Source organism: Odocoileus virginianus, chromosome 9 (genome assembly GCF_023699985.2).
Source record: "Odocoileus virginianus isolate 20LAN1187 ecotype Illinois chromosome 9, Ovbor_1.2, whole genome shotgun sequence".
NCBI classification, from domain to species: domain Eukaryota; kingdom Metazoa; phylum Chordata; class Mammalia; order Artiodactyla; family Cervidae; genus Odocoileus; species Odocoileus virginianus.
In genome coordinates this window covers 35,464,880-35,480,667 of record NC_069682.1, presented here as the reverse complement: position 1 = coordinate 35,480,667, position 15,788 = coordinate 35,464,880, and the positions used below count along the sequence as shown (strand labels likewise).

The 15,788-nt window shown below is 46.2% G+C and overlaps 2 protein-coding genes and 1 long non-coding RNA gene across 4 annotated transcripts in view; 1 reads left to right on the top strand and 2 right to left on the bottom strand.

Annotated features, from left to right (window-relative positions):
• DTD1 (D-aminoacyl-tRNA deacylase 1) overlaps positions 1 to 10,230 on the bottom strand; it is a 210,364-nt gene extending 200,134 nt beyond the window's left edge. For both annotated transcript variants that reach the window (XM_070472208.1, XM_020878656.2), the window contains exons 1-3: positions 10,148 to 10,230; positions 5,286 to 5,376; positions 2,918 to 3,153 (exon numbers count right to left, since the gene is read on the bottom strand). In XM_070472208.1, the coding sequence (XP_070328309.1) occupies positions 2,918 to 3,153; positions 5,286 to 5,376; positions 10,148 to 10,190 (370 nt within the window). In that variant the 5' untranslated portion in view covers positions 10,191 to 10,230. The remainder of the gene's footprint in view (positions 1 to 2,917; positions 3,154 to 5,285; positions 5,377 to 10,147) is intronic.
• A 15-nt stretch (positions 10,231 to 10,245) lies between these two features.
• LOC139036637 (uncharacterized) lies at positions 10,246 to 11,299 on the top strand. The gene is made up of 2 exons (XR_011489458.1): positions 10,246 to 10,331; positions 10,572 to 11,299. It is a non-coding gene; the product is annotated as an uncharacterized lncRNA (long non-coding RNA).
• Positions 11,300 to 13,424: 2,125 nt separating this feature from the next.
• Positions 13,425 to 15,059, bottom strand: SMIM26 (small integral membrane protein 26). The gene is made up of 2 exons (XM_070472205.1): positions 14,878 to 15,059; positions 13,425 to 13,744 (listed from the first exon to the last, which is right to left on the bottom strand). The coding sequence occupies exons 1-2, from the start codon at positions 14,993 to 14,995 to the stop codon at positions 13,578 to 13,580; spliced, it is 285 nt and encodes a 94-aa protein (XP_070328306.1). The 5' UTR covers positions 14,996 to 15,059; the 3' UTR covers positions 13,425 to 13,577.
• Positions 15,060 to 15,788: the final 729 nt, after the last annotated feature.

Genomic DNA, 15,788 nt, shown 5'->3' with positions numbered 1-15,788 from the left:
AGAACTGGAAATTTTCTTTTTTTGGAAATTTCTTTTTTTAATTTCTTGGGGTCAGGGTTAAATTTTTTAATTTTTGAATTAAACTACATTGTCTTAAAGTCACTGAAGAGACCCTGAAAATCTTTCAAGAAAGAAAATGCATTCAGCAGTTCATGTTCCTTCAGCTTACAGAAGACTTTCCACGTTGGAGGTGAAAGCCAGAATCTCAAAACTAACCCAACGACAGTGAGCAGGTAAAACATGCTCCCTGCACTTTGTTCCACTAAAGAAGACCAAGCGAGGCCTGAGAAATCACTGTAGGGCCTCTGAAAGCCCAAAGGAGCTGAAAATAAATTCTAATTAAAATCCCTGGCATCATCCATGTTGGCTTTTCATCAAAATGATCTGATGTTTCATATCCCATGAGCTTAAATTCTGATCCATTATAAAATTATAGTGTTTACAGTACACTGCTTCAGGCACCTCACATAAAGAGCTGGACAAAATACACATCTTTTCAAAAAGAGCTGTTTTTAGGAACACAAAGCACTTAAAGGTACATGGAACACTCGTGTTGAAGGGCTTAGGTGCAAGTGGCCTTGTTTTCACCTGAGCGTTCCCTGACAACATCATTCATGTCCCACAGAAAGGGCTCTCTCTCATGCTTCTGTGATATTCCTGGTGCTTATCCTTCTAAGGACCTTGGTGCAGCCTCAAACACATCTGAGGTTACTCAGAAATGGGATGATTCTACACGGCAGGCAGAGGACACAATGCTGGCAGCAGTTAATCCCTGGCTCAGCAAAGAAACACCATTATTCAAAGCACTGAACTGCTAATTGGGGGAAGAACTTTGTTTGTAGCAAAGCCGTGATGGACAGAGGACCCCAGTGGACGTTCACGACCAGCCTTGTCCATGGAATTCTAAACTGGGATGTTCCCAGACAATGTACATGTATTTCTTCTCTACCAGCACCCAAATAAAGGGCCGGATTTGACTTAAGGTGGGAGGGTCCTGATCACATGGAACCCATTTGTCCTTTTGGCAAATGGACACTTCACATAAGAGGAAAATTTAAATTAACGGAAATACCAGTGAGGAGCTGGGATAAAACTCCTCTGAACATGACCAATCTGAAGAGCAGACAGCCCTTGATGTGGGGTTCTGCTACAGAACTCCAGGGCCAGGTCATGACTTTTATCACTTATGGTTGAAAACAGGTCCAATAAAAAAGGGACCTGGGTTTGTTTAACCCAGAGAGAGAAACTTAAAGAACAGGAACAACTACAGAATTAACTGTTAACAACAACTAAATGTCTACAGGAGGCTGACAGCAGCAGCAGACACAGTTGTGGTTGATCAGACACAGAAGCGGTCATCCTATGGTCTCACCCTGAGGTTCATCACAGAAAGAGGCTAAATACACTTTCCCAGAAACTGAAGCAAAAGGCACACTGCTGCTGCTGCTGCTGCTGTTGCTGCTAAGTCGCTTCAGTCGCGTCCGACTCTGTGCGACCCCATAGACGGCAGCGCACCAGGCTCCGCCATCCCTGGGTTTCTCCAGGCAAGAACACTGGAGTGGGTTGCCACTTCCTTCTCCACTGCATGAAAGTGAAAAGTGAAAGTGAAGTTGCTCAGTCGTGTCCAACTCATAGCGACCCCATAGACGGCAGCCTACCAGGCTCCTCCGTCCATGGGATTTTCCAGGCAAGAGTACTGGAGTGGGTTGCCATTGCCTTCTCTGCAAAAGGCACACAAGGATGGTCTAAATGCAACTCGTCCCCTGAAACATGAAAACAGACTAGAGGTGAATGGCCCTCAGAAGAAAATTCATAATGTTGGATTCACAGTTCTCCTACAAACCAGGCCCACTCTTCTCAGGCATTTTCTAGGCTCCCTCTTGGTCGGTGAAGATTAGCTGGCATCTCCCACGACCAGCAGTTAAGTCTACACTGTTCACATGAGAGCAGAGAGCCACACGTGGCCACTGGGCACTGGAAACAGGTGGGTCTGGACTGAGGTGCCCAGTGAGCAGGAAAGCTTCAGGACAAGGCAGGAGGGGAGAACTCTCATCAGGAAGTCTTTACACTGACTGTGGGGTCAAATCAGAAGCCTGGGGGTGTCCTGCGCTATGTGAAATAGTTGTACCGTTAGTTTTGCTTGTTTCTTTTTCCTTTTTTAATATGGCTCCTAGAAATTTAAGAGGACATGTGACTCCCCTCTGTGGACGGCAGTTGTATTTCTCTTGTCAGGAAGGATAAACAACCAAAACAAAACACCCTGCATCCTGTGCACTGCTGGGCTGAGACACACTTCCGACGTGGACAGAAGCATGGAGAAGGGTGAACGGTACCACGTGGCCTTCAAAGGACACACAGGGCAGCGGCAGGGGCAGCGGCTCGGATGTAGTGTTAACAAAATAACAAACTATTATACAGCACAAGGGAGCTCAGCTCAGTGCTCTGTGATGACCTAGATGGGTGGGATGGGGGTAGGGTGTGAGGGAGGTCGAAGAGGGACGGGATATCTGTATGTGTGTGTGCTAAGTCGCTTCAGTCAGGTCCGACTGTGCGATCCCATGGACTGTAGCCCACCAGGCTCCTCTGTCCATCAGATTCTCTAGTCAAGAATACTGGAGTGGGTTTTCATTTCCTCCTCCAGAGGATCCTCCCCACCCAGGGATCGAACCCACATCTCTGATGTCTCCTGCACTGGCAGGTAGGTTCTTTACCCACTGAACCACCTGGGAAGCCCACATATGTACACACACGTAGCTGATTCACTGTTGTTGTGCAGCAGAAACTAACACAACATTGTAAAGCAATTATATCCCAATTAAAAAAAATAAAAAAGAATAAGCATAAACAGCGAACTTTCTGGAAAGGAAACAGTCCATCTGCAGGCCGCTGACCCCTCCCCCCGGGGGACCCCACCCACCTTTGACGAGCTCCGGCCGGTAGGTCTTGCGCAGCTGCTCCAGGAAGCCCTTGTAGAAGGACTCAGCCTGCTCTGCAGGCATGGCCAGGTGGAAGTCGGGCTTGTTCCCCTTGAGGACACACTGCAGGGTGAACTGGCTGACGCACAGCACCTCGTACTGCTTGTCCATCACGCTCTTCGACCAGTGTTTCCCACTTTCATCCTCAAACACCCGCAGGTTTAAGATCTTCCGGACCCTGGGGGGAAAACCCAGGTGAGAGCTACCGAGAGAACCGCAAGACCCCAGCCACACCCATGCCCCTAAAATGTCACCAGTGCTCTGCAGACGGGGGTCACTGTGCTGGCTCCACCGCCTACAGGAGGGATGACCTTGGGCAAGTTCCTTTCCTCCCTGCGCCTCTGCAAAAAGTGAAAGTGCTGGTCACTAAGTCATGTCAGACTCTTCAGGACCCCACAGACTGTAGCCCGCCAGGCTCCTCTGTCCATGGGCTTTCCCAGGCAAGAATACTGGAGTGGGTTGCCATTTCCTTCTCCAGGGGATCTTCCCCACTCAAGAATCGAACCTGGGCCTCCCGCATTGGGGGCAAACTCTTTACCATCTCAGCCCTTCAGTAATGGGGTAATAACAGTCCTTTATTTCATCAGCCCCTCTAATTCACAGCAGCTTCCAGTGGGAACCGGAGCTGAGATGACGGGCCCTTTCGTTACCACCTGCTCCTTCAAGCTGGGGTTGTGTCAAAACATGAGCTCAGTTCTGTTTTCTACAGAATTCAATCTTTACACGGGGGTAAATGATGACCCTTTTAAACAATTCGGCAAATACCCTGGAGAAAACTCATGGTCAGTGCAGAAATGCAGGAAGATCTGGGGAGAGACATCTTGACAACCATGTCACAGGCTCCTCACAGCCAGAGGGGCTTTCCCTGTATGTGGGGATGACAAAGGACACCCACCTCAGCAAGGAAGAGGACTGGCTAACATTTGTAAGGTCAGACTTGAGACAAATGACAACTACCTCCACGAAAGCTGCAATTCCACCCTCTGAACCCACGTGTGTGATGATGCTGAACATGTGTTCAGAGCCTCTACAAATACTCGCCAGTTTTGTAGGCACCCTCTGCAGGGGACATGTCCATGGCCCCTTCTCCATGGCCGAGGTCCACCTTCTTTTGAGTCCTCTTTCTGAACCACCAAGTTACGTACTAGCTCTCCATTTTGTCAGAGCCACAGAGAGACTCAGACCTGGGCCCCAGCTTTTAACCACGACACCACTCCCAGCCTCCTGTGTATCTAAGGGACAGCTATGGAAACACCGACATTCGTGAAGTGGTACTGAATGGCCCTTGCCAGTCAGCAACACCTTAGCGGGAATTCGGTTCCAAGTCTGGTTTTCAACCTAACACAAAAGGGACTACTGGGCACTGCTGCACCTTTGCTCTGGGCACCAAAGGACAGAGAGAAAACAGATCCAAGCTTTGGAAGAAAGTGTGCCAGGCAGCGCTGGGGAGAGGCAACGTGAGGACGGGCCAGTCAGGCAACAACAGTGACAGCTCCCACCTTAGAAGAGAGAGCACCGGCTTCCAGGTCGGGCGGCCGAGGCTCTAGCCTGGAGTCAGGCTCAGTGCTACGTACACGTGCACGACCGTCAGCAGGTAACGTAACCTCACTGACCTGCAGATCCTCACGTGTCCAGCGAACAACTGAGCCTTTCTGACCATGTGTAACAGGGCCCAGACAGTGCAGCTCAAACTGGAAACATAAACTATTCATGTGAAAAGAGGCTCAGTATTTGCCTTAGGAGAACGGCTCCAGGCTGCAAGAGCACGCAGGGACAGAGGCTGAGGTGTGCTCCAGCCCGCCATGGACAGCACCCGCCAGGTGACGGCTCTTCCCCGCCCTCCTCGTCCGTGACACAGAGGTGGGCACACTGCATCGAAAGGGACACAGATGAAAGTGACAGAGGCTCACTTTATAGGAGCAAAACACTACAGAAGTTCCATATGCGTGTGTGTGTGTGTGTGTGTGTGTGTGTGTGTGTGTATCTTTTTTTAAAGTTCTGTTATTTATTTATTTGGCTTCACTGGGTCTTAGCAGTAGCACACAGGATCTTCAGTCTTCTTTTTGGCATGCAAGATCTTCAGCTGCAGCATGTGAGATCTAGTTCCCTGACCAGGGATTGAACCTGGGGCCCCCTGCATGGAGAGCAAGGAGTCTCAGCCACCGAACCACCAGAGAAGTGCCTATATATACATACATGTATATGCCTGTGTGTATATATTATATAAAGAGCTAGCCAGCTAGCTGGACAACCAGCACGTGTCCCACCAGGACAGCAGTGATGTGGAATGTAAGATAAGATGCCTCTTACATGTGCTCCAGTTCCTTCTGCGTATCTTCCAAGGAGATACCCAGCAACACGCAGATGCCCCGTCCAATGGCGCTTATCTGCTCTCCTCCAACTGGGAAGGCAACAAAAGCGAAAAGAAACTCAGAACCAGGCAGGTGCCATGAAGCACGTTTGAGTATCCACAGGAAAACTTAAAACACTGCACTTGCAATTTCTTTGGCAAAGGCCATAGGTACTGAAACATGAAAGAGCTTATATCAACTCAGTATGATGATCATAGCTGCCCATTCTGATTTTACATCTGGAATGAATGAGTTGTGAAGTGAACAACCGTGACAAAGGATTTTCAGGCCTCATGTTCATCTGTGTTAACATGAGTGAGACACCTGAAAATGTCTATGAGTCTGTCCATCTGTAACAACAGAGCTTTCCTCTCCAGAGAATCCAGCTTAGCTCTGTTAGTTCTCAGAAAGGAAATACTTGCTTTTCTTGGAAATCAGTAAACTGGGTAACACAACAGAGAATGCAAAAACATTTGTGTCATAGAAAATAAATGATTTCTCTACTAACTGCAGAAAAGAGAAATATACATAAAAAATACAGCTTAAAAGTTAAGCTTCAAGTCAGCAAACTTCTATTATTTCCCAGTTTATTACTAATGTTGCATTATAAGCCAATGACCTCCAAATCTTTTTGAATGATGCACCCCACCCATAAAAAAGAAAATTCTCTGAACACAGATTTCTATTTCAAATATTTGTGTGTGTTCAAAGTCAACTGTATACTCTGGGCTTCCCTGGTGGTTCAATGGTAAAGAATCCACCTGCCAACGCAGGAGATGCAGGTTCCATCCCTGGGCTAGGAAGATCCCCAGGAGAAGGAAATGGCAACCCACTCCAGTGTTTTTGTCTGGGAAATCCCATGGACAGAGAGCTGGGTAGACTACAGCCTATGGGGTTGCAAAAAAGTCAGATACGACTTAGGGACTAAAGAACAAGTACACTATACTAACATTTTATTAATGGCGGCACACTACTTAGGCAAGAAACATTATAACAGGGGTCAAACTAAAGCCATATTTCGAATGTTCATCTTCATAATTTTCAATTTTAGGGCCAACTTGTTACTGAAGCTCATTAGATTACTGATGTTTGGTTAGTTTATTCTGTACTGACCTAATGTTCCAGAGAAGGGTCAACTCTGCCATTTTTTTGCTGTCTGCTTCTGCTGGATAATAATATCCATAAATATTCCTGACAAGGCATCACAGGCTGTGCCATGTCCCACATCCTGCAAGCTCAGGAAAGAATAAGAAACCCCCTATTCCTGCAGGTATCTGACAAGGACCATCTGACAGTCAGAAACCAGGAAAGTACATGTCTCAACTTATTCGTGAAATAACTCTTTTTACAGCTTAACTTCTCTTATTTTTATGCTTAAAAAAAAACAAACATTTTAATATTTTCTTCTGTGCTTTTTTTATAATGGACAATGAGTGACGAACCACTGACTCAAAAATTGAAACTAAAATCATCTATCCTGACATAAGCAGTAAACACGCAGAGTTGTTTGCCTGTTTGTATGGCTTTAGAAAACTTTGGCTCTATTTATTCTTTAGTTAAATCAGTATTATTTCCTTACAATATGAATATTTTAAAAATTTTCCCCAGAGTATATTTTAAAAACTGAAAAAATGATCATTGAACTATGTCCACCATTAAAGTAATGCCATACGCATCATAGAAATTTTTTTAAAAAACAGGAAAGATGAAAAGAACACAGAACACCCAAAGACAAGCACTTTAGTATGTTACTGATTGATTTCCTTTTGAGATTTCCTCTACTCACAGATTTTACTCCATATTTGTTCTCAACTACCGAATAATATTGTATATAAATTTTTGTGTCTCATCTTTTAACAGCACATGGGCATGTTTCCATGTTATGAGCTTTTCCTAAACATCTTTTAGTTGCAGCTCATCCAGTGAAACAGCTGCGTTCTATCCATGGATGGACTAACCATCTTATTTGGTCAGATAAATGGCTTGCTTTCAAATTCTCACTTCAATAAATAACACCATGGTGAAAATCTTTGGACACTAAAGTCCTTTTTTTTAAAAAACAGACTTTCCTGCATAGCATAGTTTTAGGTTCATAGCAAAATTGAACAGAAGGTACAAAGGCTTCCCATATACCCTGCCCCCAGACAGTCCCCCCCCCACCACCATCCCTCATCAGATGGTACATTTGTTCCAAACAATGAACCTCCATGGACACGTCATCATTCAAAGTCCACAGCTTACATCAAGGGTCACTCTTGGTGCTGTGAATTCTATGGGTTTGAACAAATGTATGATGACATATATCCACCATAACACTATCATACAGAGCAGTGTCACTGTCCTAAGAAACCTCTGGGCTCCGCTGGTTCATCCCTCTAAAGCTTTTTCTATAATTAGGATTAACTTCTTAGAACAGATCCTCAGAAGTAGAATCACTATTCAAAGTGTTTCAAATCACTCTGTGAAGAGTTTCAACATTTTCATAACGTGGTATTGTCCTAAAAAACAAATTATGTACCAAAGCCTTGAAATGACACTTTCCTTTTGGGGAAGTTATGCCCCTCCCTAAGGATGTTTTATTATAGACAAATGGACTTCTAAGGGAAAAAACACAGGGCTAGGAAAAACCTGAGATATTTAGGCAATATAAATTTATTTTGTATAAATATAAATTTATTTAGTTTATAAGTAAACTAAATTTAGTTTATTTGATGCCATGTATGTTGGCACCATCCAAGACCTATTCTTTGAGAATTCACCACCTAATTAACCCATTCAAACCCAACCAATCTCTTTCCAACATTCTATGAAATCTATTCAGATTTCAGCTCATAAAGCTGAGTGACGAATCTAAAAGAGGTATGCAGCCCAGGCTGGATGCATGAGACAAGTGCTCAGGCCTGGTGAACTGGGAAGACCCAGAGGGATCGGGTAGAGAGGGAGGTGGGAGGGGGGATCGCGATGGGGAATACATGTAAATCCATGGCTGATTCATGTCAATGTATGACAAAAACCACTACAATACTGTAAAGTAATTTGCCTCCAACTAATAAAAATAAATGAAAGAAATAAAAAAGAGGTATGTATGTATATGTGTAACTAATTCACTTTGCTATGCACCTGAAACACAGCATTGTAAATCAACTATACTCCAATAAAGATTAAAGAAAAAGCTGAGTGATAAACATGGGGGTTACTGTACTGTTTCAACCACGTAACCATATGAATATGTCTGAAATGTTCCATCATTTTAAAGCTTTTAAAATTAGATGATCACAATAACCATGCTAAAGCATCAATGTGCCCAACCATGTTCATAAAGGAGGCTACTACATAATGTGACTCCTAATATTCTACTCTGTCACTCATAAAATCGGAAGTGACATTTTAGAAACTTTGAAATAAAATGCCACTCAGGAAAGGTCACATGGCAGTAGAGCCAGTCACATTCTAAAGGAATCAGAAAATCACTCTGTTGCAATTCAAGTAGAAGGCCTGGCTAACCAAAGGCTCCTCCAGCACTGTGAGAGAATTTCATCTTATTAACTCCTACCCACAGTTAGCACTCTTGCATGTTTTTTCTTTTTCTTTTTTTAACATGCAGGATGGTTTCTATGTTGTTTTTAACTAAAAGCATATAATTTAAATAGTAAATGAAAATCATTCAAACTATGCAGCGAATCTCACAGAATCATGTTTTTAATCAGACTGGCAGAATGGAGAGTCGTCCGTTAGGACCAAAACTTAACATTCTGCCAAGTTTGCTCGCTGCTCATGACGACCACATTGAGCAGACTGCAAAATTTTTCTCAAAAAAAAAAAAAAAAAAATAGCAATAAACCCCAGAGTTATACTATTTCCCAGTTACTCCAGGACCATATCGCAAACCAGTTACCAGAACACCTTAGAAATCATGTTGCAGGACTAAAAAGTAGAATCTCAGATCTAAATATGTGGTTTTACTGAGTTTGATGGTTTCTTTAGGGAAGTTTGCTGTTTTGTTCTTAGAGCTATACTATCTTGGACACAAAAACACGCGTTTGGTATATACACTGGCTTGAGGGAAGGGTTATCTACAAGTGCCTGAAGGGAAACAATACTAGAATTCTGACAAGAAGAATAGGAAAGGCTAGAAGACAATGTTAAGTTAGTCATTCCCAAAAAAAATGTTAACAGCTTTATGATCTTGAGTTTTTGAAACGACTCCCTTGTACCCACTAGTCATCTGGACCCCTGATGTCCACACTAGACCACAAGTGACCAGGAGACAGACTGAGGGCTGCGTGGCTCGGTCCACGAGAGACTGGCAGAAAGAAGAAACACCTCCCGATGCTTCAGGGTCTGCCCGGGTCACTGGGGCGGACACGCTCGGAACCAGCCCCTGCGAACAGCTGTCAGGAGCGCGCACCTCGCGGGTCGTCCAGCTCCAGGAGGACCCGGACACGGAGAAAACCCGGGGCGGGGGGCGGGGGAGAGAAAGGCACAAACGCCGAGCAGAGGCTGGGGAGGAGCTGCGCGCTCCGGAGACGCCCCCCACGCACAGTCCAGCAACACCCCGCGGAAGGGCGGGCCGGGGGAGCCCGGGGGCACGGCCGCCCGCGCTCCGAACAAAAGCAAGCGCCGCCGAAGATGACGGTCACCGCGTCCCTCAGCGGAGACCCGGCGGCCCTGGAAGAGCGCCGCTGGTCGGGGGACGGAGGGGCGGGGGGGAACTCGGGGCCACGGGGCTGGGATCGCCCGGGGGCGGCGCCCGGGAGAACCCTTGGCAGGGGCGGCCGGGCGCGGGGTCAGGGCGGCTCCTCCCGGCCCCGCCCGACTGACCTGTGACGCTGGCCCGGGTGACGCGCTGCACCACGGCCTTCATGGCGGCGGCTGCGGCGAGCGGGGCGGCGCCGGGCGGCTTCCGGCCTCGGGGACTCCGCGGGCGGCGCGGCGGCCGGCGCCCTCTGCCGGGGACACCCGGAAGCGCGCTCCGGCGCGGCCCCACCGGCCTCGCCCACCGCAGGTTGGTCCCGCCCTCCGCGTAGCCCCGCCCCGCAGTGGGCCCCGCCCACTCCCCGTTCCTGCCCACCCAGAGCTGAGCCCCGCCCAGACTCAACCCCTTTCCCGGCCCCCACTCCTAAGCAGACTCACAGGTGCCAAGTTTCTGCTCACATCCCCCCAGTCATCCCTGCATTCCAGCTTTGTCCTGATCCCTAATCCTAACCGTGTTCCTCCTGCCGTTTTCCCACCCCTCTGACCCCAGATCCTCCCAAATTCCTTTTCCCTTGTCTTCCTGCCTCTGCAGCTCCTCAGAAACCAGACAGAAGGGGATCTGCTGCCTAAAATAGCCATCTAACTGTTTAGGTCAGATGGCATCACCGACTCCATGGGCATGAGTTTGAGTAAACTCCGGGAATTGGTGATGGACACTCCCTGTCTGCGATTCATGGGGTCTCAAAGAGTGGGACACGGCTGAGCGACTGAACTGAACCGAACTGAAAGGAAATCAACCCTGAACATTCATTGGAAGGACGGATGCTGAAGCTCCAATACTTTGCCACCTGATGCGAAGAGCCAACTCCCTAGAAAAGACCCTGATGCTGGGAAACATTGAAGGCAGGAGGAAAAGGGAGCAACAGAGGAGATGGTTGGGTGGCATCACCGACTCAACAGACATGAGTTTGAATAAGCTCTGGGAGATGGTGAAGGACGGAAGCCTGGCGTGCCGCAGTCCGTGAGACTGCAGTGTCGGACACAACTGAGCAGTTGAACAACAAACTGTTTAAGTACACATTTGATCTACCTGTGTCATGTTTCCTGCAGAGATACATGATTCTGTAATTCTAATTCCTTCTCTAATCCTGATATTTGGCCTCTCTCACAGGATTATTAGAAGGTTTGAATACAATACACTGTGTAAAAGTGCTTGGAAAGCTGCAAAGGATTGTACAAATATTACCCTAACAATCATTGTCACAGATTTAAAAACTCCTCTGAGTGTGTCTTCTTCAGTCTGCTAGTGCTGGTGGCTACAGAGGAATGGGGTTCCTGATGTTCCTGAACCAAACTCAGGTCTGCCCTGCCCTGCTTTTGTGCTGAGCACCTCAGAAATGGCAACTGGTTTATGGTCTTTTTGTATCTTAGTTTTCATAACTGTGGGCTTCCCAGGTGGCTCAGTGGTAAAGAATTCAGCTGCCAATGCAGGAGACTCGGGTTCCATCCCTGGGTCAGGGAAAATCCCCTGGAGAAGGAAATGGCACCAAGTCCAGTATACTTGCCTGGGAAATTCTATGGAGTCCCAAGAGTCAGACACGACTTGTCTACTGAGCACACATCCACATTAACTGCCCCACTGTGACTGTGCATGGGTGCCATTATTTGTGGTCCCTTATAGTTTCTTGTATCCTATTGCTGGAATTGACGTCTGTCCAGGTGCAAGCACTCAGGTCAAGGGTCCCAGGTTTCAGCCTGTGTCACCCCAACCCTTCTCTCCTGAAACAGGTCACAAACTCTCATGTGAGAGGTGCCCCCTCTATACCGGAAGGGAAGGAGCAGCCTTATTGCCAAAGACAAAAGCTCACCAAGAAGAATCTGAACCAACAAGCTTTGCAGTTTCCCCCAGTTTACTTGCCTACCTCATATTCCTTAACCTGTCATGTTCCTCCATGATTCTTCATGCTTCATCAAACCTAATGACAAAACAAAAACAAACACAAAACACAGGCCTGCTTCTTTAGGTCTTCATCTCCTTATCAAGACTTTCATGTCATGTAAGTGAAGTGAAAGTCGCTCAGTCTGACTTTTTGCAACCCCATGGGCTGTAGGATGCCAGCCTCCTCCGTCCATGGAATTCTCCAGGCAAGAGTACTGGAGTGGGTAGCTGAAAACTTTATATAAATTTGTGTGCTTTTCTCCTGTTCGTTTGTCTATCACTTCACTTTTTCAGACCTGAGAATGAGGAAAACTTTTTCCTCTGCTACAAGAGAACACTTCAAGTGGAGAATGAGGAACAGTCATTTGGCCAGAAAAGACTACAAAATAGTATGCTGGAATGTTAACTACTACACATAAGTTGCCAAAAATAGTATCACCGGTAGTGAGACAAGCATCATACACCCCTGATACTGCACTGAGGAAAGACATGGTATCATTTTTGTGGTATTGTCTGCCAAAAACATATAATCTGAATCCAATCATGAAGCAAAATCAAACCTAAATTAAAGAGCATTCTACAGAATGCAGATTGAAGGCAGGAGAAGGGGACAACAGAGGATGAGATGGCTGGAGGGCATTACTGACTCAGTGGACATGAGTTTGAGCGAGCTCCGGGAGATGGTGAAGGACAGGAAAGCCTGGCATGCTATCCTCCATGGGGTCACAGAGTCCGACACAACTGAGTGACTGAACAACAATTACAGAGTAACTAGAAGAATCCTTCAAAATATCAAGGAAAAGAAAGTCTGAGAAACTTTTCCAAGTTAAATGGAGCTTTTCTTTTCTTTTCCATTTTTGGCACCACACAGCTGGCAGGATCTTAGTTCCCCCAACCAAGGACTGAACCTGGACCCCCAGCAGTGAAAGTTCCAAGTCCTAACCATTGGACTGCCGGGGAATTCCATGTCCATACATATATTTCATATACATCTCCTTCTGATTTAGGTGCATTTACATGGGTTTGTCACTTGCGACCAGTGGAGAGAACCCTGCAGCACTAGAGGGCAGGGACCCTGCTGTCCTCACTTTGTACCCCCATCTCTAGAATACTTGTAGCCACTGCTGGGATTTCATCCACATCAGCTGAAAGGATGAGGGTATCTGTGCTGCTCCTAAAGAACAGAGGGAGTCTACTGAATCCAGGAGTTACGACCCAATTCATAATACACTTACCAAGCACCCACATAGTGCACGAAGGGCTGCTCTAAGTCCCAAAGTAAACATGGCAGTTTCCCAAACCTAATCTTAAAGGGACCACAAAAGCTCTGTTTGACAGCAACATGAAAGAAGTATAAAGTTACATTAACTAATTTCAGAAAACCAAGTTTACAAAGTTCAATATGATATTTCACTTCAATCTTTCACTCCTGTGAATACAGAAGGACAATTGCTGAATATGCAATTTACTTTTCTTCAAGGGGCTATTTATTGCCTATTTTTTTATTTTACAGCAAACTTAAATGTATTCATTTTTCACAAATGGAAAGTGGAAATCAAGGTATCTCTCAAATGTATATGCTGAACCAAAGTTCTGTTTTCAGAGTTCAGCAGTCAATCATGATTTTGGTCCAGGGCCACTAGTCCATGATTTCAAATAGTTGATGATCCTGGCAGTAACTGGAACAAAATCTTCTCTATATGTGACAATCGTTTCCACATAAAAGCCTTTTGGGGGCTCAGATAGTTCGTTTCTTGAGGCATCCTTTTGTTCTAATTTATCACCTTAAAAAAGAAAAAGAAAAAAGGAACATCTGCATTATTAACTTTTATCTTTTTTTATTAAAGCATAGTTGATCACTAACTTTTAACTATACAACAGTCATTAGAATTATTAGTAGAGTCTTGAAAATTAAACTAAGGTAAGAATTACCCCGCCCCATCAGATTCCTGACACTATTTTCTGTTAAAAGAAATTTTTAAAATAATTTTTTTAAAAAATGACCACTACAGGGAACTTCCCTGGTAGTCCATACAGTAAGACTCGGAGTTCCCAATGCAGGGGTCCCATTTCAATCCCTAATCAGGGAACTAGATCCCACATGCCACAACCAAGACACCCGCAGTCAATAAATAAATGTGTTTTGTTTGTTTTTTTAATGACCACTACAGAGATAAATGTTTTAAAACGCTCAATACTGGATGTGTGTACTTTCAGGCCACTGGTAATTTTCAACACCAAACGAAATCATCTGCACAGTTTTAACATTAAAAGCTTTACTGAAATATATTTTTCATATACACATTTAATTCACTTAAAATATATAATTCAGTAGTTTTTAGTCTTTTCAGATCTGTGCAATCAACACCAAATAAAGTTTAGAGTATCAGACACAAAAAAGAAAACCCTGATTTTTTTTAGCAGTCACTCCCCACCAACTCTCGCCTTCAGCCCCAGGCAACCCCTACTCTGGAGGAAACTAGATTTACAGCCCATTTCTGAAAGCTGGAGTATTTCCTCTTTGGTAGGGAATCTACTGGAAAGATTTCAATACTCTTCGGCAGGCCCAAGTCCTGAAATCGTTTGCTCGCTGAATGGGAGGAGGACTGATGCTATAGGAGCATCGCCTCTTTAAACCACCCTCTAGTGTCTTTTGACATTTCACCGGGAAGCTCGCAGATTCTTCAAATTCTGAGGACAGGGATGGCCTCATTCAATAACTCCGCAGGGTCGGGGGAAAAGACTCTAAAAGGCCTTTCCTGCATGGTTCCATGATACCGAGCAGCTCTAAACAGTCGCCCCGGCGCTCTGTAGAATAAACCTGGGGAAGCAGCACCGCGAAGCCACTTCCGCTAACAGCGCGGACACGGCCCAAGCAAGGCCGCGCGTCTGCGAAGGTCCTGCCCGAGAGCCGTACCTGGCTGCTTGCTCTTTTTCTGACTCAAGAAAATCAAGGAGCCCAGCAGGGTCCAGGCGCCCAGTCCGTAAACGACTGACATCCGCCGGTACCAACTAAGAGCTTGTGCCGGCCGCATGACGCCGCCGCCTAGACTCCACTCCTCAGAGTCTCGGGTGAAGGCGGGCCTTCCGGGCTACGTCACCGCCGCCGCCTCCAATGAAAAGCCGCTCTGGACAGCCGCTTCCGGCGCTAGCCCCCGGTGCATCTTGGGGCGTGTAGTACGGACGTCCCGCCCGGAAAGAACTCAGGAGGTGTGCTGGGCTCGGGACTTCCGTCTTTTGCCTGGAACCCACGACCTTGCCTTCCACGTGACGGGGCCCTATGACAGCATCTCTCAAGCAGACCTCTCAGTTCAATCGCTCAGTCGTATCCGACTCTTTGCGACGCCGTGGACAGCAGCACGCCAGCCTTCCCTGTCCATCACGATCTTCCAGACCTTGCTCAGACTCATGTCCATCCACTCGGTGATGCCATCCAACCATCTCATCCTCTGTCGTCCCCTTCTCATCCTGCCTCAATCTTTCCCAGCATCAGGGTCTTTTCCAGTGAGTTAGTTATTTGCATCAGGTGGCCAAAGTATTGGAGCTTGCATAATTCTAACGGCATGCTTTACAAAGGCTTGGCACTTGTTTTGGGGTTCCCCCCCCCCCATTTTTTGGATCCCTTAGCTTGTGGGATCTTAATTTCCTGACCAGAGATGAATCCAAAACCCCTGCACTGGAAGCAGAACCTTAATTACTGGACTGCCAAGGAAACCCCCTGGCACTTCTTATTTTTATCGGAATATAGTTGATTTACAGTGCGGTTGTTTCAGGTGTACAGCAAAGTTAATCAGTTTACATATACATAGATCCCCTCTTTTTTAGATT